The 16,957-nt window shown below is 40.8% G+C and overlaps 1 protein-coding gene and 1 long non-coding RNA gene across 3 annotated transcripts; one reads left to right on the top strand and one right to left on the bottom strand.

Moving 5' to 3' along the window:
* Window positions 1–5,888: 5,888 nt before the first annotated feature.
* Window positions 5,889–15,744, bottom strand: sh3bp5lb (SH3-binding domain protein 5-like, b). 2 transcript variants are annotated; one of them, XM_046844137.1, is made up of 7 exons: window positions 15,607–15,744; window positions 15,068–15,314; window positions 14,796–14,858; window positions 12,485–12,613; window positions 11,057–11,218; window positions 9,244–9,417; window positions 5,889–7,855 (listed from the first exon to the last, which is right to left on the bottom strand). In XM_046844137.1, the coding sequence occupies exons 2-7, from the start codon at window positions 15,305–15,307 to the stop codon at window positions 7,274–7,276; spliced, it is 1,350 nt and encodes a 449-aa protein (XP_046700093.1). In that variant the 5' UTR covers window positions 15,308–15,314; window positions 15,607–15,744; the 3' UTR covers window positions 5,889–7,273. The 2 variants fall into 2 exon arrangements, with proteins under 2 accessions (XP_046700093.1, XP_046700094.1); XM_046844138.1 differs by lacking the exon at window positions 9,244–9,417.
* LOC124382050 lies at window positions 15,324–16,006 on the top strand. Its single transcript, XR_006924969.1, has 2 exons — window positions 15,324–15,532; window positions 15,621–16,006. It is a non-coding gene; the product is annotated as an uncharacterized LOC124382050 (long non-coding RNA).
* Window positions 16,007–16,957: the final 951 nt, after the last annotated feature.

Below are 16,957 nucleotides of genomic sequence, written 5' to 3'. Positions count from 1 at the left end.
TACAATCAAGACCTTCATAATATGGCACTATGGTGATCTTTCACCCAAACATTCATTTCCACACCAAAGGGAAGCTGGATTGAAAGACCTGCTTTGATGTGACAATAAATGATAATGCTCTTTACAAAGCATTAGGGATGTAACCGGATACGGATACATTATTCAGAAAGAACAGATAATGTGACAAACAAAAAGGTTCTGGACAATAGCAACAGACCGGACATTTAAACTGTTGTACACAGTGGTGGACAGTAAGGAATTAAATGTAATTAAATGTAGCTTTTTCCTGTATCTGTACTTTACTGAAGTATTTCCAATTGGCGAGACTTTTACTTCACTACATTCAAAGTCAAATTTCTCACTATTTACTTAATTATTTTTATTTACGAGGATTTAAACGTAACTGGTCAATCACGCAGTAAGCCACCAATCAGGATCGAGCGCGCGCTGTTTTGAACTTGTTTTGATCATCGTTTGGTGGTATCTACTGATCACCAACATACAGTTCAGCATCAGTTCAACTACGAGACCATTTAGAGAGTAATAAATGATGGAAGAAACTCTAGACTCGAACTCGCCACAATACCATTGGTCTTATTAAGTAGTTGGACAATAAGATTTTGGGCTCATGATAATTGTAATAGACATCAATCAGTGTTTGACTCATTAATATCATTGATAACCATTAATGATAGATCAGTGTTCTGAGAGTAAACTTTTATCTGACTTGCAATATGATTTGAAAGCAAAATATTTGACAAGAATGCAAGGAAAAATCAATCAAAATCTATATAAACAAAAGGCTTCGGACACCTGACCATAAGATTTGTGTGTTTTTAACATCTCATTCCACATTCAGTCCCTATTTGCTCTTATAATAACCACCACTCTCCTGGGAAGATGTTCCACTAGATTTTGCAGTGTGCTGGTGAAGATTTGTGCTGTTTCAGACACAAGTCAGGTAGTGATGTAGGTAAGGTGTTGAGGCTTAGGTGCAGTTCCAATTCATCCCAAAGGTGTTCAGTTGGTTTGGACAGGGGCATTGTCCTGCTGGAACAGATTTGGGTCTCCTAGTTCAAGTGAAGGGAAAAAATGTAATGCTACCAGATCCAAAGACATTTTCTACAATAGTATGTGTCTGACTTTGCAATAAGAACAACGTATGGTTGAAAAAAAAAAAAACAGGTGTGCTTATACCCATAGTGTAAATCTGGATTTCTGTGAAACAACCTTTTGTCCATGACAGAAAAAATCTGCGAGTCTAGAAAGTGTGGGTTAATCTGTTAAAAAGAAACAAGTTTACCAGAGAATTATCTAAGAAAAAGCCTGGACCATAAAGATAAGCCGAGACAGAAAGCATTTGAGATTTTTAGACAGGATGGTGAAGATGATGGAGTGAAAAGAAGGTTTTTTGAACTTTAAAGAAGATTCCAGACAGCTGAGCTTCGGACAATCTGGAGCTTGAGGAAAGAGATCAGGAGCTGATACCAGGTGAGAGGAGAATTACAGTGATTTAGCTGGCTGGAGATAAAAGCATGGATGAGGGATTTGGGAATGGAATAGGATAGAGACTAAAATTCCCAGTAGTACATTTCTAGCACGAAGCCTCGTAGCAGGTGCATAAGGAATGAAACATATGGGTCATGATGTTACTGAACCTTAAGATGGTGTGATGGAGCCTGAAGCAAAGTGGAGTCACTGTTCCCACCTAAAAGTTGATTATATTCTAATAACAGCATTGGGTTTTATTGATTTTTTATAATGCTGCTGAACATTCAGGAAAGTGGAAGAAGTGGTTGCTCATTGGATAAGATTTTGGACTTCTGATCTGAAGGTCGTGGATTCAAATCCCAGAATCACCTGACTGCTACTGCTGGGCCCTTGAGCAAGGCCCCTTATACTTAATTTCTCAGCTGTGTGACTGAGATAACTGTACACAGCGCTCTGGATAAGGGCACCTCCTAAATGCTGTTAATGAAAATTAAATCAAAATCAAAATAAATATTAAAAATACAGCTCGTCATATTCTAGGGAAATCACAAAGTACAATTTCCAACGTGTAAATTTCCAAGTATAAAAAGAATGCTCTCACGATATACACTATATTGACAAAAATATTGGGACGCCTGACGTTTCCCGCCATATGTCGCTCTTCTCTAAACTGTACCCACAAAAGTTGGAGGCACACAATTGTATCGGATGTCACTGGATGCTGTTGAAGGAGATTTTCTAGGAGAAAAAACTAGGAAACCCAAACCTGTTCCACCATGACGATGCCCCTGTGCACAATGCGAGCTCCTTGAAGATATGGTTTACATGGGTTGGAGTGGAAGATCTCCTGCTACAGAGCTCTAAGCCCTATTAGACACCTTGGGGGGATGAATTGGAACGCTGACTGCACCCCAGGTCTTCTCACATCTTTTACAACAGTACCTGATTAGCTCAATGAGAACAAATCTCCACAAGCACACTCCAAAATCTAGTGGAACATCTTCTCAGAAGAGTGGAGGTTATTATAAGAGCAAATGGGGACTGAATGTGGGATCAGTGGATAGTGTATAGTGTACATACAGATTCTGAACACATATGTTTGGATATTTTGAGTTTCTCTCACTAGCAGTTCTACAGCGACTTCAACACACATACAAGCAAAACACACACTAATATATCAGTGTCAGCGCTGTACTGAAAATAGCCCACTACTCAAATAATAGTCAGTGGTGATCCCATTGTTGTCCCTTTCCCCTTGCTGCAGTTAGTGTGTGTGTGTGTATATATGTGTGTGTACTGGATGCTCTCCTAAAATAATCAAATCGGTCGTTCTAGCAGAGCAGTTCTCCATCTGGAAACTTCGTCAACTTTCCAACCCACTTCCAGTGACTCACATTCCACCGATTCAGACCAAACCCCTCCGATACGGATTTATCTATCGAGCCGAACGTCACTCGCAGCCGAGGATTAATCTCTGCCTGCCGTTTCCTGTATCACCGCTCTCCATCTCTATTTGCAACCTCTCAGATCATCTCGCTCCCTTTCACACATTCTCACTCTCCTGGACTTGAAACAAAGCTTTCGGTCTGGTCGTTTGAAGGGCGTAAAAGAAAAAAAAAGTTCAAAGGGAATTAAAAAATGCTGAGAATTCACCTAGTGTATTTTTTCCCCCCGATCAGCGTATTAAAATGCAACACAAATACAAAGAGGATAAACTCTTTTTGCTTTGATGCCAACCATTTTGTTTCTTCCCCAGGCATTAGATTGCGCTCAGGTGGAAAAAAATCCTTAGTGTGCAATTTCCCCATAATCAACACCAGAAAGGAAAATTTTTCGACATCATGAAAGGAAGATTGAGACGCCTAATTCCAACAAAGGTTCTTCTCTCGAAGGCGCTTTAAAATCATTGTTGCCCTATTTGACAAACTCCTACACCTAATGTCACCTTCACTCTCCGTAACAATTACAGTCCGCTGTGGTTTCCGAGCCGTTCGGCGGGCCATGTACGCCGTTTTCTTTCCTTTTACAATTAACTCTCAACCTCCTCTTCCTTATCTGCCCGTGGCTACATTCTAAGTGCACTTTTTTCCTGCTGAATAATAGAAGCCAAGAAAAAATGTTTTAAATAATCTTCTCGCTCTCCTACTCCTTGCGTTAACTACCGGTTGCGCTCCTCCGCAGTGCATTATCGGATAAACCACAGACAGCAGGAACATCCCCAACACACTCCCTCATGCATCCAAACCACACATTAAAATGCACCACAGAAAGCAGCCAACACGCCCATTTTGTTCAGATTTGTGTGCCGGGGTAGAATAGGTAATGGAGCGTGTTGCAGGGGAAAAGAAAGAAGGCCAAAAAAGACAAAATGATGCACTGGAGTAGAGGTGAATTAATGGATTTGGGTGACAGAATCACTCATTAGGTCTTCGGTGGGAAAATTCTTGTTTTGGTGTCAAACAATATAAAACAAATGCATATCGAAAAACCTAGCAAGCGAGAACAAACAAAAAACAGTTTCTCATGTATATTGGTAGAAATGAGAGCTCAGTGGTTAAGGCACTGGGTTACTGCTCAGAAGGGCGTGGGTTCAAGCCCCGATATCGCCAAGCTGCCACTGCTTGGGCCCTTGAGCAAGGCCCTTAACCCTCTGTGCTCCAGAGGTGCCGTATCACGGCCGACCCTGAGCTCTGAGGAAGCTGGGACATGCGAAGAGCGAATTTCACTGTGCTGTAATGTTTGTGAGACAAATAAAGGCTATTCAATGTCAGCTTCCATTCAATTTAACTTCTAACAATGAATATTGTCCCAAATCAGATTTATAGAATTATAAAGATGGTGATTAATAATTTGATTATAAAATAGTCCCTATTAATGACTCCCTAATGAGTGAGCCAGTGGCCTCAGTGGTGAGGAAAAAACTTCCTGAGATATGAGGAAGAAACTTCGAGGGGAACTGGACTCTTAAGGAAACCTCATCCACATCTGGTTGACCCTAAATGTCCATTAAGTATTACATTTATATTATCCAGAGCGAGTTACATCTGAGCAGTTAAGGGCCTTGCTCAAGGGCCCAGCGGTGGCAGGTTGGTGGTGCAGGGGTATGAAATTGTGACCTACTGATCCCACAGTTTCTGTGTGAAACGTAAAAAAGTTACATTTAAGACTATTCAAGAACTATATCACAACATTGAAAACACACAAACATGTAATTAACTGGCCTTAACCAAGCACTGAATACATTTTTTTTTGTGGTCCGTGTTACAATCCGAGAGAGCAAATGATATTTGGACTCATGAAAGAAAGAACTGCAACACCACAGAAACAAACAAAAACCTGGCTCCAGTATCTAATGCCTTAACCAGTGAGCTTCCACTTTCCCACCACCTCATTCAGTTATAGTTCCTTCATTGGTCAGGTTATCACCTGTTCACTGATGGACACTGTTCATGGTGATTGGACCCCTAACCTCATTGCAGCAAACTGTTTATATTAATTACAGTCCAAATCCATCTTCATGGTTCAGGAGTTCAATTCTCTACAGTAGCCTCTTATATAGATCTTTTAATGTGGAATCATCTAATTGAAGGAAACTTCATCTAGAAGTATGGCATCAGGATGAATCAGACAGGTACGGAATGAAGAAAACAGACAAAACCACTGGGACCTCAGACAAAGAGACAGAGAGACACTACCTAGGCTACGTCTACACTAATCCAGACACATTTGAAAAATGTCTGAAGAAGAAAAAAAAAAAAAAAAGTGAACGTTCCGCATCCACACAATGTTTTTTATTCAAACAAAACGACCCATGTCATTCCCGCCTGCCGTTTATTGACTTTCCAACTCTTTGTAATGTCGTGGCAACGTAAAAAAATTAAACGCGGCATAGTTTTCGGAAGCCTCAGTTTTCACTGCGACACGAAAACAGAGTTTGCGTTAAATGACGCCGTTTCGTTAAAATAAAAAATGCCATCTCGGGGTGGATGGAAGGTGAAAATAGGGAGAAAAATATGCGTTTTCAAATAAAAAACTTATTAGTGTGGGCATGGCCCTAATCTGCAAAAAAACCCAAAAAAATTTATAATAATAATTAAAAACCACAACAAAAAAAAGACAATGCATTTTTGTTTTCTAGCAGTTTAAAAAGCAAAATTTTAAGGTCAAAACTGCACAAAACAAAAAGCGAAATGAAACGTTTACCACGTCAAGTCATGGGCCTTCAGGGAACCGTTTCATCTACGTGGCGAGTTTCATCCCGATTTGACCCGAGTGCTGTGAACGAAGCTCGTAAACGGTATCTTTTACCACCTCCGTATTGAAGGCTCGGAGAAGGTTAATGGAAAATAAACGTTATTTTGTGAAATGTTAAGACAAAAGAACAAGGAATACAGAGGTAGGTGTTAAATTCAAGTTTTAATATCCTCAGCAGTTCAATAAATTAACATTTACAGAATTAATACAGGTGAGATGTAGTATAATCCTCTATCGTATACTTTAATACTCAGTTACACAGAGAGTGTGAGAAATTACGAGCCATAACTGATTGGGCCATTTTCCAGTGTCTGAACTACGAGAGAGTAGTTAAGAGAGATAGACAGATAGAGAGAGAAAAAAAGGATTTATAGCAGGATTAAAAGAAAACCGTTTAAAGGACGTGGATGAACGAGCGATACAGTGCTGTCCGTTCGTTTCAGTCCTACACACATACATCAGCATGGACGAGTTGTTTTTCCTCTAAGTGCATCTTCAGTTGGAAAAACCGTACTTGTAAACATTATTGTACATTATTTAAAATCAAAATCTAGCACTAATGTGGCACTGAATATGTAGCGCTTGAGTAACTTAAAATAAATAAAGCCAAGACTATTCTGTTCAGTAAGATATGCTACTCGGGACTACGATAAATGCCACAATGTTCTATAAATACGAAGGCGCTACCTCAGGACAGCATACTGACTTAGCTTGGGTGTGGAAGAAAAGGCACTCCTGATTTCCCTTTCTTCAAAAAACGCTCACGAATCCACTTTCGGGAAGGAAAAAAAAAAAAAGCGGCTTAAACAGTACCATTTCACAGTCGAGCCGGAGCGCGTCACTCCGTTTTTGTGTCGTTTTTTTCTTTTGCGTGGATATTACAGCCTGACACGAGAAGCGGCGTAACACAAAGTGATAAATCGCTGAACTCGCTCGCTCTCTCATGCAGCAAACGGGCCAGGTGTTATTTTTAGCCCCTGATCCGTGATGAGCGCTGGGATCTATTTACAATCTGTGTGTTAGACTGTAGTTACAACCTGTCTTTCTTTTCTCGCCCTGTCCCTCCCTTTTCTAATTTTTCCTTCTAGTAGAAGTGAAAGTGAGGATCGGCGCACGAGAACTACAAAACCACAGAGGACGCGCTGCGTCGCCCCCCTACGTTTCTTCCCTTATTGTTATTCATTAATATTAGGAGAAAAAAAAGTAAACTCTGCGATAGAGAAACACCGCCATGCCAAGTCGTCATTATGCTTTTTCTTTGTCGTTACAGACTAAAAACGACTTCTGTGTCTCAGCTGCTGCTGCCGGACGGGAGTCCTGTAGGAGCTGATGGAGCGTTTCGATGCCTTCCATCACAGCCTTTCACGCTTTCCTCTCACTCACGCTGCGCTCTGTCTATTGCATCTCTGTCTGCAAGTGCACTGGAAAGCCGGTGAGAATTGTAACACTGCCTCCGAGAGAGGAGAGAGGAAAGTATGGAAGGCTAAAGGCAAAGGCATGGACCTCGAGGTTTAAGGTGCTTTATATTTTACAAGCTCACACTCCGGTGGTGCTGCTTAACAAAATTTTCTCGGTCCTTCTGAGGTCGTTCGGTTCCTGAGGCTGCGGTTTCGCTCTCTCTCTTTGCTCCCTGCTTGAACACGCTCAAGCCTTCTTTCTCGCCCTCTCTTTCCTCTCCGATCACACTGCTGACATCGCTCAGGTCGCCCAGGTGCTCCACCGAGTCGCACTTCTCCAGGTCTGAGGCGATGGTCTGCAGGCTGATGATAGACAAAGAGTCTGACCCTGCCCTATCAGCCCTTTGGCCCCACCCTTCCTCCCTGTGCTTCTCAACCCACTGCCTGGTTTTCTCCTGATCTGCCCAATCGTTATCCAACATACTCATCCCTACTCCTCCATAAGCCCCTGCCTGTATGATGCCCTCGGCTTCCGCCCCTACTGGTGAGCTCCGCCCACCACGGGCTTGGTTTCGCTGCCTGGCCGCTCGAACGCGCCCCCTCTGGGCGTGGATCTGCTCGCTGATTTGCTCGAGGTTGCGCAGGGCGACCGAGTAGCGTGTCTTTACCTTCGCCACCCGCTCCTCCAGCTGGACCACCTTGGCCTTGTGTTCCTGCGAAGGAATTAGGAAATTAGGAATTTACTCGGGTCAGATTTGACATTTATTGCATTTAGCAGTCGCCCTCATTCAGAGCGACGTACAAAAAAATCTATCAATGAATAAATCGATACTGATTCGCTGGGTTACAAACCTAAGATACCATCTCAACCATCTTTACCAACTCTGTTGAGAGAAATGATAGCACACTTAAGACAAACCCTATGTAGATATATACGACGTGGTATCAAAAGGTTTCAAGCAGCACAAGGCTGTGCACAGTCACAGGGAGCACCGACCTGCATAAGTCAGTGTATCAAAAGACATGTCTACATTAGGGGTAGAGCCCTGCCAGGGACTGTGATCCGATCCCTGCTCCCATGACATTCCCGCCCGCTCCCGCAAACATTGTCCACAAACAAATGTACACCAACGTTAAGGCTGCGATTAACTTATAAGATTATAACAGATACTGAACCTAATCCTAGAAACCATTAATCTGATAGTAAAGACATTACAACTAGCCGGATCTGTGGGATGGCGCTATATTCGTTTGATCCCACCCGTAGTAAAACTGCCCTTTCGCGCGAGGTTTGGTTCCCAGTCCCGATGGATCCCAATCCCGATGCAGCCGTCTTTCGGGAGCAACTGATGCTTTTCTGACCACGTTACCATGTGCTATTCTGACCACGAGCTCTCCTCACGTGCGAGTTCTCCGCAGGAAACAACGTCATCTCACTTCCGCGCTCTTCCCGGAGATGAAAATCCAGCTCAAACGTGACTGAAGTGGCAGGAACGCTGGGAGCACCGTATTGCTTTGCCAGGGAACCATTTTGAAGACGTTGATAAATAAAATGTTTTCTTGTAAACAGAGCTAGACTCGAAGCCTTTTGATACCACCTCGTACGCAAAAAAACGCATGCATACTATATATAGAGCCCTCCAGTATTATTGGCACTCACGAAAATGAGCGAAAAATGATATTACAAAAAAACACTCATTAGAAAAAAAAAAAAAGGTTCTGAAAAATAAATAAACAAAACCATAAAAAAAATAAAATAATAAAACACCCATAAAAAGGTGGTTTTATAACACATCAAAACAAATAAAAAAAATAAAAAAAAACTTTTTAATTTGTTCTCAATCCCCCCAGGAACTGTATTCTGTCAGCTCTGCGGTCGCTGTCTTCAATATGAATCCTCAAGAAAGCTCTCTCATCCCCTACCGAAGCGCTTAGCTGTGACAACTCTGAAGTCTCCGCAAACAGTTTGCATATTTTAAGGTTATTGTGAGGACCCTGGCAGCGCCTATAAATCAATATGTCTATCAAAGCAGCGTGAGCTCTATTTGTGTGTGAGCGCAAATGCTTCTCATTATACCGGTAATTTGTGTCAGTCGTCTACCTCGAGGATGTGGTTGAACTGGGCTTTGAGTTCAAAGTATGGTTTAGACTTGACGATGACCCTCTTGAGAGCTTTCTGTAGAGTCTGGACTCGCGCCTCGGCCTCCTGACACAGCTGCGTGACCCGCTGGTGTTCTCTCTCGCTACGCAGGCGCTCCTCCTCGGCTTCGTTCACCTGCCAAAGGCCACATCACACGCATGAGAGATCGTGGTCACTCGGAGCGCAGCTCTGCTTGGCTCGTAGGCTTTTAATCTTCATGCATCATTTACTATTGGGATGCGACCGTTTACTCTAATGGCGATACTTTTCAATGTTATATGGCGTTCGACGTTAAAGGATTTCGGACTTTTTAGACGTTTAAGAGATACACTTAAACATTTTGGAATAGCCATAAAACAAGCCATTTCCTGTTATTACTTACATTATAGAAATGGTACAAAAATATTTAGTTTTTTCCTCAAAAACATGAGAATTTAATGTCTCCTTAAATAATCCAACTTTTTTTGTCTGAACTTTTGGATTAAATGACATGGACTGTCCATCCTACAGGTCCCTGTATAACCTATTGCTCTAAATCATGATCAAATACTGAGCATTGATTTTTGCCTTAATGTCTGAGTTACTGTTTCAGGAAATACACCTGACCAATCAGATTTGAGAATAGGGACAAAAGTATTGGGACACTTGACCTTTCCAGTCAGTTGGGAAGGTGGGTTGCTTAGTGGTTAAGACATTGGACTTTGCATCCGAAGAGTTCAAATCCCAATCACACGCCACTCCTGGGCCCCTGAGCAAGGCCCTTAACCCCATAGCTGCTCAGCTGTATGAATGAATGTAAAATCGCTACGGTCGTCTGCTAGTTGACAAATATAATGTAAATGGTTTTCCCAAACTGTAGGCCTCTTCACCCTCACCTACATCAGTACCTGACTTTGCTAACACGCTTATGGATGGATGGAAATCCCACAAAATCTAATGGAACATTTTCCCAGAATAATGGTTCTTATAGCAGCAAATGGGGAATAACTGTGGAATGGGATGTTCAGAAAGCATATAATCTTATGGTCAGGTGTCTACAAACTTTAGTCCATATAGTGTAGGATATGCATTGTGTTTGATCGTACACTCCCAACCCTAATACATCCAAAAAACATGGCACCTGTCCAGTAATATAAGATAACTTCTACTTTTACAAGTTAGCACTGTTCAAAGCCGCAAGCAGACTTGTGTGGAATCCAAATAGAGACGTGTAACCTTGATCAGTAAGTGCAGGTACGCATTATTCAGCAGCATTGATTGGTCCCTGAGAGCGAGTGTTTAAGCAGCAGGGGGTTGACGGAATCCATGGGAAAGCGTTAATGAGGTAAGAGCACTTATCTCTGAAGGACTGTGTTTATTACGTACCCTCGCAGGGAAATTGCTTTGTATGGGTGCTAACTAATTACGCTTTTTTTTTTTTTTAGATTTTAACATTTTTAGTGACTCACTTTCATCAGGTTTGAGCCTTGCATGGAGACAGAAAAAAAAAAAAAAAAAAAAAAAAAAAAAGGCTGAATGTCATATCGGATTATGGCATCTTAAAATTTTGTGCTTGGGAAAGCCAAAAAAAAAAAAAAAAACTAAAGGCTTCTTCTCTGTACTGGCTTTTGTGAAGGCGTCTTTAAAATGCATTACCCATACAACCTTGACATTTCTGAAGGTATTTTACCTAATTAGAAAGATTTAAACACGTCCGAAAATCCTTAATAAACTATGCTCCTGTTAAGAGTGAAGCTTTTATTACTGAGCCTATTGCTTTTATTGCTTATTGTACCTTGGCCGTGGCGTGATTGAGCATCTCCTGCCAGGTTGGATCCAGCGTGTTCCTGTCAGCCAGGAGGCCCTGCTCGGCCACATAAACCATTTCCCTCGCGGCCGTGTGCATGGAGACGGCCCGCTCGTAGCGCAGCGCGGCCTTCTGCGTTTCCTGCTGGGCCTGTTGGTAAAAGCGACCCGTCGGCCACGCACATCATTAATCAGTGTGTAAAAATTTTCATTGATGATGGCGCATTCGCAATCCGTGCAGACGATTCGATGCGAGGATGTAAGGCAAGATTACACCAAAAAGACAAAAATGCTGACTCGGCAGAATAAGGAATTGCTGCGCTGGAGTGAAAAGCTTCCGAACGATCGATAAATGGCGGGAACTTGTAACGGCGGGCCATATTTCAGACGGCTAACCTAGTGAAAAAGTGTCACTGCCACCGAGCGTGATGTCTAACTCAGTTTTGGACAAAACGTTCCTAAATGAAGATCGATTCGTAGTTATGGGCTGGGGGAAGAAAAAAAAAGAAACAACAAAAAAAAAAAACAAGCGACAAGCAAAAGCACCCAAAATTCTTTGGCGAATGCACAAGGTTCGTCTAAGTTTAAGGTCATGACAAAGAGATTGATGGCAGCTCCTGTTAGAGCATGGGCATCATTTTTTTTTTTTTTTTGGCCAAGATACGCTTCAAATGTCTCAGGCAGGAAAAGGCCTTAAACCATTTTGTGCCCTGAATACCAATTCTGAGTAGATTATACAGCAGCAGTAGGCTTTATTGCCTTTAAAGATCTGCACTGCTACAGAATTTACTTCCAATACAATCTAATACAACTCAGCCGAGGTCTTCGGGGGGAATCTGAACAGCAGAGGCAGGTGGATTAGATTACGGAGAGAAAACTAAATTCTTGGGGTTGTTAGAAGAACGATGGTGTGTTGGACACTCCTGTGATGGAAAATTAGCATAGGAGAAAAAAACCCACTACATCTTAATAAACACTTATTAGGGCTCGAGAATGGCCGGTTTATGTGCCGGATAGCGTGCGCTCGACGAGGGGGCTAACCGGGTCAGACTTCAATCCGATTCTGTTTCAATCATACAAACCAATTCTGTTTCGATTGTTTTCAATTACACCTCATGGCCTTGGCCGAGCGTTTTCCACCAGCCCAATTACATGTAGGAGATTGGATGCTAACAATGCTAATGAAAAGTGATCTGCAAATCATATCGCGTGTTTGCCAGGGGTTAATTGTATTAAGGACCACATGGACTGTCTTGGCCCGTAATGATCATTAAGCCGAGGGATATTTTCTGGATCGCATTCTCCACGCTCGTTTAACTGAAAGCATCATTACCGTTTCCTGAGCGGAGCTGCGACACATCACGGGAAGGAGAATTTCTGCACAGGGAATGAAATGGTACATGCTTCGCTAACGCACCTCTTTTGCTAGTCTCCGAGCTTCGTAGTATGGCCTGGCTTTCTCGATGCACGCACCGAGCTGGGAGCCCTGAGCGTTAAGTTTGCGTGCAGAATCAGTGAGGATTTTCCTGTAGCTCGAACGTGCCTCCTTAAAACAACAAAAAAGGAATAATTACAAAAATAAAAAGAATACATTCGTGTGCTTTGGCAAAATGAACACGAAAGATCAAAATGCTATGGTTTTTTTTCTGCACTCAGGAAAATTGGGTCTTCAAAGGTTCCTTTGTAGCTTCTTTGAAAAGTTCTAACATGATACACTTACAGGATACAGTTCCGAAATATGACAGACATCAAAAATAAAATAAACCCTTTATTCTTTTAAATGTATTCAAAATTACCCAATTCATCTAATAACTACTATATACTATACACACACTTTTCAAACAGTACACATGGAAACTCTAGTGTTTACTTGAATTCACCTTTGTGTCTTTTTTCCCCTTTATTTACCACTGGGGTTACAAAGGGGCAAAACATTTCTGGTAAATCTGGGTAATTTTGGAAATATTCCAAGTTGGAAAAACCAGAAATTTATGGGAATTGGGTATAAATGTGGGGAAATTTAAACTGTATATTAATGCCCTACCATATAAACATGTATATAGACATTTTGGTTGGTCATAAGCCGACATGCATGCAAACTAATACAAAAAAATTATTTTCGATTTTAAATGTTAGTATAATGTTGTTGCACAGTAGCTTACACACAGCATAAGGAAGCTTTAAACATAAATGTATGTAAAATTTATGTAAATACTCACCAAGATGGACATTTGTTTTACATTCAGGATTCAAGAAATGATGTGTGTTATGTTGCACGGTGCATGTAGGGGGCGTGGCCTCGGTGGCCCTGCAGTAAGTGTGCTGTGTGCATGTGATTGATGAACGTGCAGGTAGAAATTCAACTGAAATTACAAAAAAATAAATCTGGTTTTAACCAAAATGATCCTGCGAGATTGGTTTTTCAACTACATTTAAGTTCCCTATTATTGGCTAACCGGGAATTCTTGTAAAATTCCCAATTTATTCCCATCAAATCCTGTTAAATAGAATATATTCCTGTTAATTCCAATGAAAAATGCAACCTTATTTACCACTTATTTCCATTTATTCTAGAAACTTAAATACTTGTACACCTGCTCGTTCATGCAATCATTATGTAGATATCAAAGGTCTTCTGGATCGTTCAAGATTCACATCAAATGTAAGAATAATTCAAAAATAATCCATTTCATCAATTTTGTGAATTACATCATGGCATAGTTATTAGTGTCAAGCTTAAGAATTCCACAAAATGCTGATTTCCTGGGTTTTTTCACACAATGCAGTCAAAAGGTAACACCGAATAGTACAAGAACGTCCAGAGGAACATCTTCCCAGGAGAGTGGGGAGAACTGTAAGAGCAAATCAGGACTTGCGCAAAATGTGTCCGCAAACTTTTGCCAATATAGTGTGTATATGACTGGAATATTTTTCCCCCTGAAACCGTTGTCTTAGGCAACAACCATGCTATGGACAAAGACCGAGACATTGTTTGCCCTGATCCTGATGTTTGAGACCTTCATAAAGTAAATCACATTTTTGGGGGGATTCTTGTATTTTGAACATTCTCTGCAGCAGCATGAACGAGCAGGAGTACAGGTGTTCAGACTCCTCAACATATAGGGAGTGGACTGACACATCAACAACCAAAAAATGCACCAAATCGCTGTTTAAATTTAATGTTTACATTTGAACTCAATGTTTACATGTACAGTATTTAGTGTACAGACAATCCACTTGTACAACCTTTTCTACCGTACTGGTCGACTGTACAGTGTCACGTTTTTGGTGTTTTTTTTACAGTTACTGTGTCTACTGTCTCCTGTTCTGATGCTGTCTTTCTTTTTGTTTGTTTGCACTAAATGTTGTTTTTTGTACTTCCGCGTTCCTTTTGTAATTGATGTTGTGTAGCGCCTCGATCCTGGGGAACGTTGTTAAATGTCACCGTGTACTACATTGGATATGGTTGGAATGACAATAAAGCCTACTTGACAAAAATGGATTAAAGAACAGGAGAGGTAAGGAAGGGTGACGCCATCGTCTTCGTCATCTTTAGTATTACAAACACAAAATTCTGAGAGATACTGGATTTTCTCATGTGTTACACAATGTGCTTTAAGGTCAACCTAGTTGATAAAAATCTCATCATTTGAATATGATGTACAGAAATACAGTCAGAATGCCTGATCATGACGGCCTGTTCGGATTCAACCTTCAATTTAACTCACATCCAGTTGAAGCTCCAGTCGGTTTATTTCCTCACTCGCCTGGTTGAGATGTTCCAGTTCCTCCTATTTGGGGAGGTTCAGAACCATTACAGAGCAGGAAAAAATTTATAAATGAATATATAATAATAATAATAATAATAATAATAATAATAATAATAAAAAAAAAAACATATCTCTAAAAGCATTTTTTATAATTTTTTTAATGCTTTTATAATTCAAAGAAATGCATTGGATCAAACAATAATTTCTTTAAAAAATTTTAGTGCAAAAACCTGTATTCTGGGGTCCAGTTCTTCATCTTTGTACTGATCCTCCTCGTCCTCTTCATTTTCCCGCACGGTGATCCCACCGGCCCGGACACACCCAGCCGCGGATGCGGTGCCGTTGCAGCTGCCCACGGCGCTGGGTTTCCGCTCCTCCTCTGCCTCTACACCGGGAGTTTCTCCCCTCCATTCCCCGCCATCGTTCTCACCAGAACCGGGGGGATTCTCACGCAACCGCCCCGGCTCCATGCGCGGCCTACAAGACCGACCGTCCAGACCAATTAAAACAATAGCACGCCAAATGAATTGGGTGATAAATAGATAAATAATCAAAATAAATAATTCCAGATAAATATTTTGGGTTAATTAAAAATTATTCTTATTTAATGTGAAATGTTTTGAAAAATTAGCATGCTAGCTAGCAGGTTGCTACTGAAAGCAGAAATGCCAGACGGGACCGTTAGCAAAGTGCAGGTACAATATGTTAACGTTTTAATATATAAAATGCAATTTAATCATTTAATAATCATTAAAATAATGCTTACTACCTTTATTTGAGTAGGTCAGGACTCCTCTCATCCCCTGCTTTCCCTGCCCGAAGTCGAATTGTGTGTCAAGGTTTCCCCCCTCCTCATCTTCGAAGATCTACTGGAATAACCCTCTGCTCTCCAAAGGCTCCTTCTCGCTCCTTCTCGCTCCTCCACTTAGTGACAGGTCCAACACAGAAGATCCAAACTCCTCATTCTTCTCAAGTCTTTAATAACGTTATCATTCTATGTCTATTTATTTCAAAGTTTTCCAATTAAAGCCTCCACCAAGTTCATAATTGGTTCCCAGAAAAAATCCTACAACGTTTCTATTTTGTTCTCAAAACATTCTGACATATTTTTCCTGTTAGATTTATTATTATTTTTTTTACAAAAATACAACACATGCTCTGCACATTAGTATTCTGAGAACATTCAGTTAATGTTCCCATAACGTTCCCGTAACGTTTGAATCACCTTGCTGAAATCATCACGGTTTGAAGAACGTTCTTCTAATGACTTTGGAAAGCTTTCGATAAAAACATTTCCTTAACGTTCATATAACCCTGCTGTAATCCACCATGGAGAACATTCTTCTAATGCTCCTAGCAATCTTCAAATAATGTTACCGTCTCAAGCATCATGCAACCTATCATTACTAACACTTGAGAACCAAATTCTTGACCGTTGTGCAGTTTTTATTAACCAATATCATTCATATTACAATATCTCCAATTATTTCAGGATTCCTTTTTCCAATTAAAGCTACCCAGCTCACAATAATTGGTTCCCAGAACCTTCGTACAACATTTGGGATTGGTTTGGGAAATGTTCTGACATCACATCTTTTCCCTGTAAGGTTTATTCTTCAGAAATACATCACAGGCCCTGCACATTATTCTTCTGAGAACATTCCCTTAACGTTCCCATAACCCTGATGTAATCCACCATGGTTTGGAGAATGTTCCGCTAATATTTCTGGCAATCTTGAAATAATTTGTCTTTAATAACCTATAGCATTCATATTACAATATGTCCATTTATTTCAAAGATTTCCTTTTCCAATTAAAGCTACCCAGCTCGAAATTAATTGGTTCCCAGAATGTTCCTAGAATGTTCACAAAATGTTCTGGCATTATATCTTTTCTATGTAAAGTTTTTCTTTACACAAATACAACATATACCCTGAATATTATTATTATTATGAAGAAAACATTGCCATAACATTTTCATAACGTTTCATTAACGTTTAAATAACCTTCTGTAATCCACAATGGTTTGGAGAATGTTCTTGGGAATGGAAAACCTTAATTAATATAAACCTCTTGGAAACCTTGCAGAAACCAAAACCAAACTCCTGACTGCTGTGAAG

Source organism: Silurus meridionalis, chromosome 29 (assembly GCF_014805685.1).
Source record: "Silurus meridionalis isolate SWU-2019-XX chromosome 29, ASM1480568v1, whole genome shotgun sequence".
Classification (NCBI taxonomy): domain Eukaryota; kingdom Metazoa; phylum Chordata; class Actinopteri; order Siluriformes; family Siluridae; genus Silurus; species Silurus meridionalis.
The sequence above is the reverse complement of the archived record's forward strand: the minus strand, read 5'-3'. Positions and strand labels throughout refer to the sequence as shown.

Bases quoted from the DNA above. Each gene is read 5' to 3' on its own strand.
- sh3bp5lb (XM_046844137.1), bottom strand. From the start codon at position 15,307: ATGGAGCCGGGGCGGTTGCGTGAGAATCCCCCCGGTTCTGGTGAGAAC. The intron at 12,614-14,795 runs GTGAGTTAAATT...TGTTGTTTTAAG, and splicing joins GACTGGAGCTTCAACTGGAT to GAGGCACGTTCGAGCTACAG. The intron at 7,856-9,243 runs GTAGACGACTGA...ATTCCTTCGCAG, and splicing joins AGTTCAACCACATCCTCGAG to GAACACAAGGCCAAGGTGGT.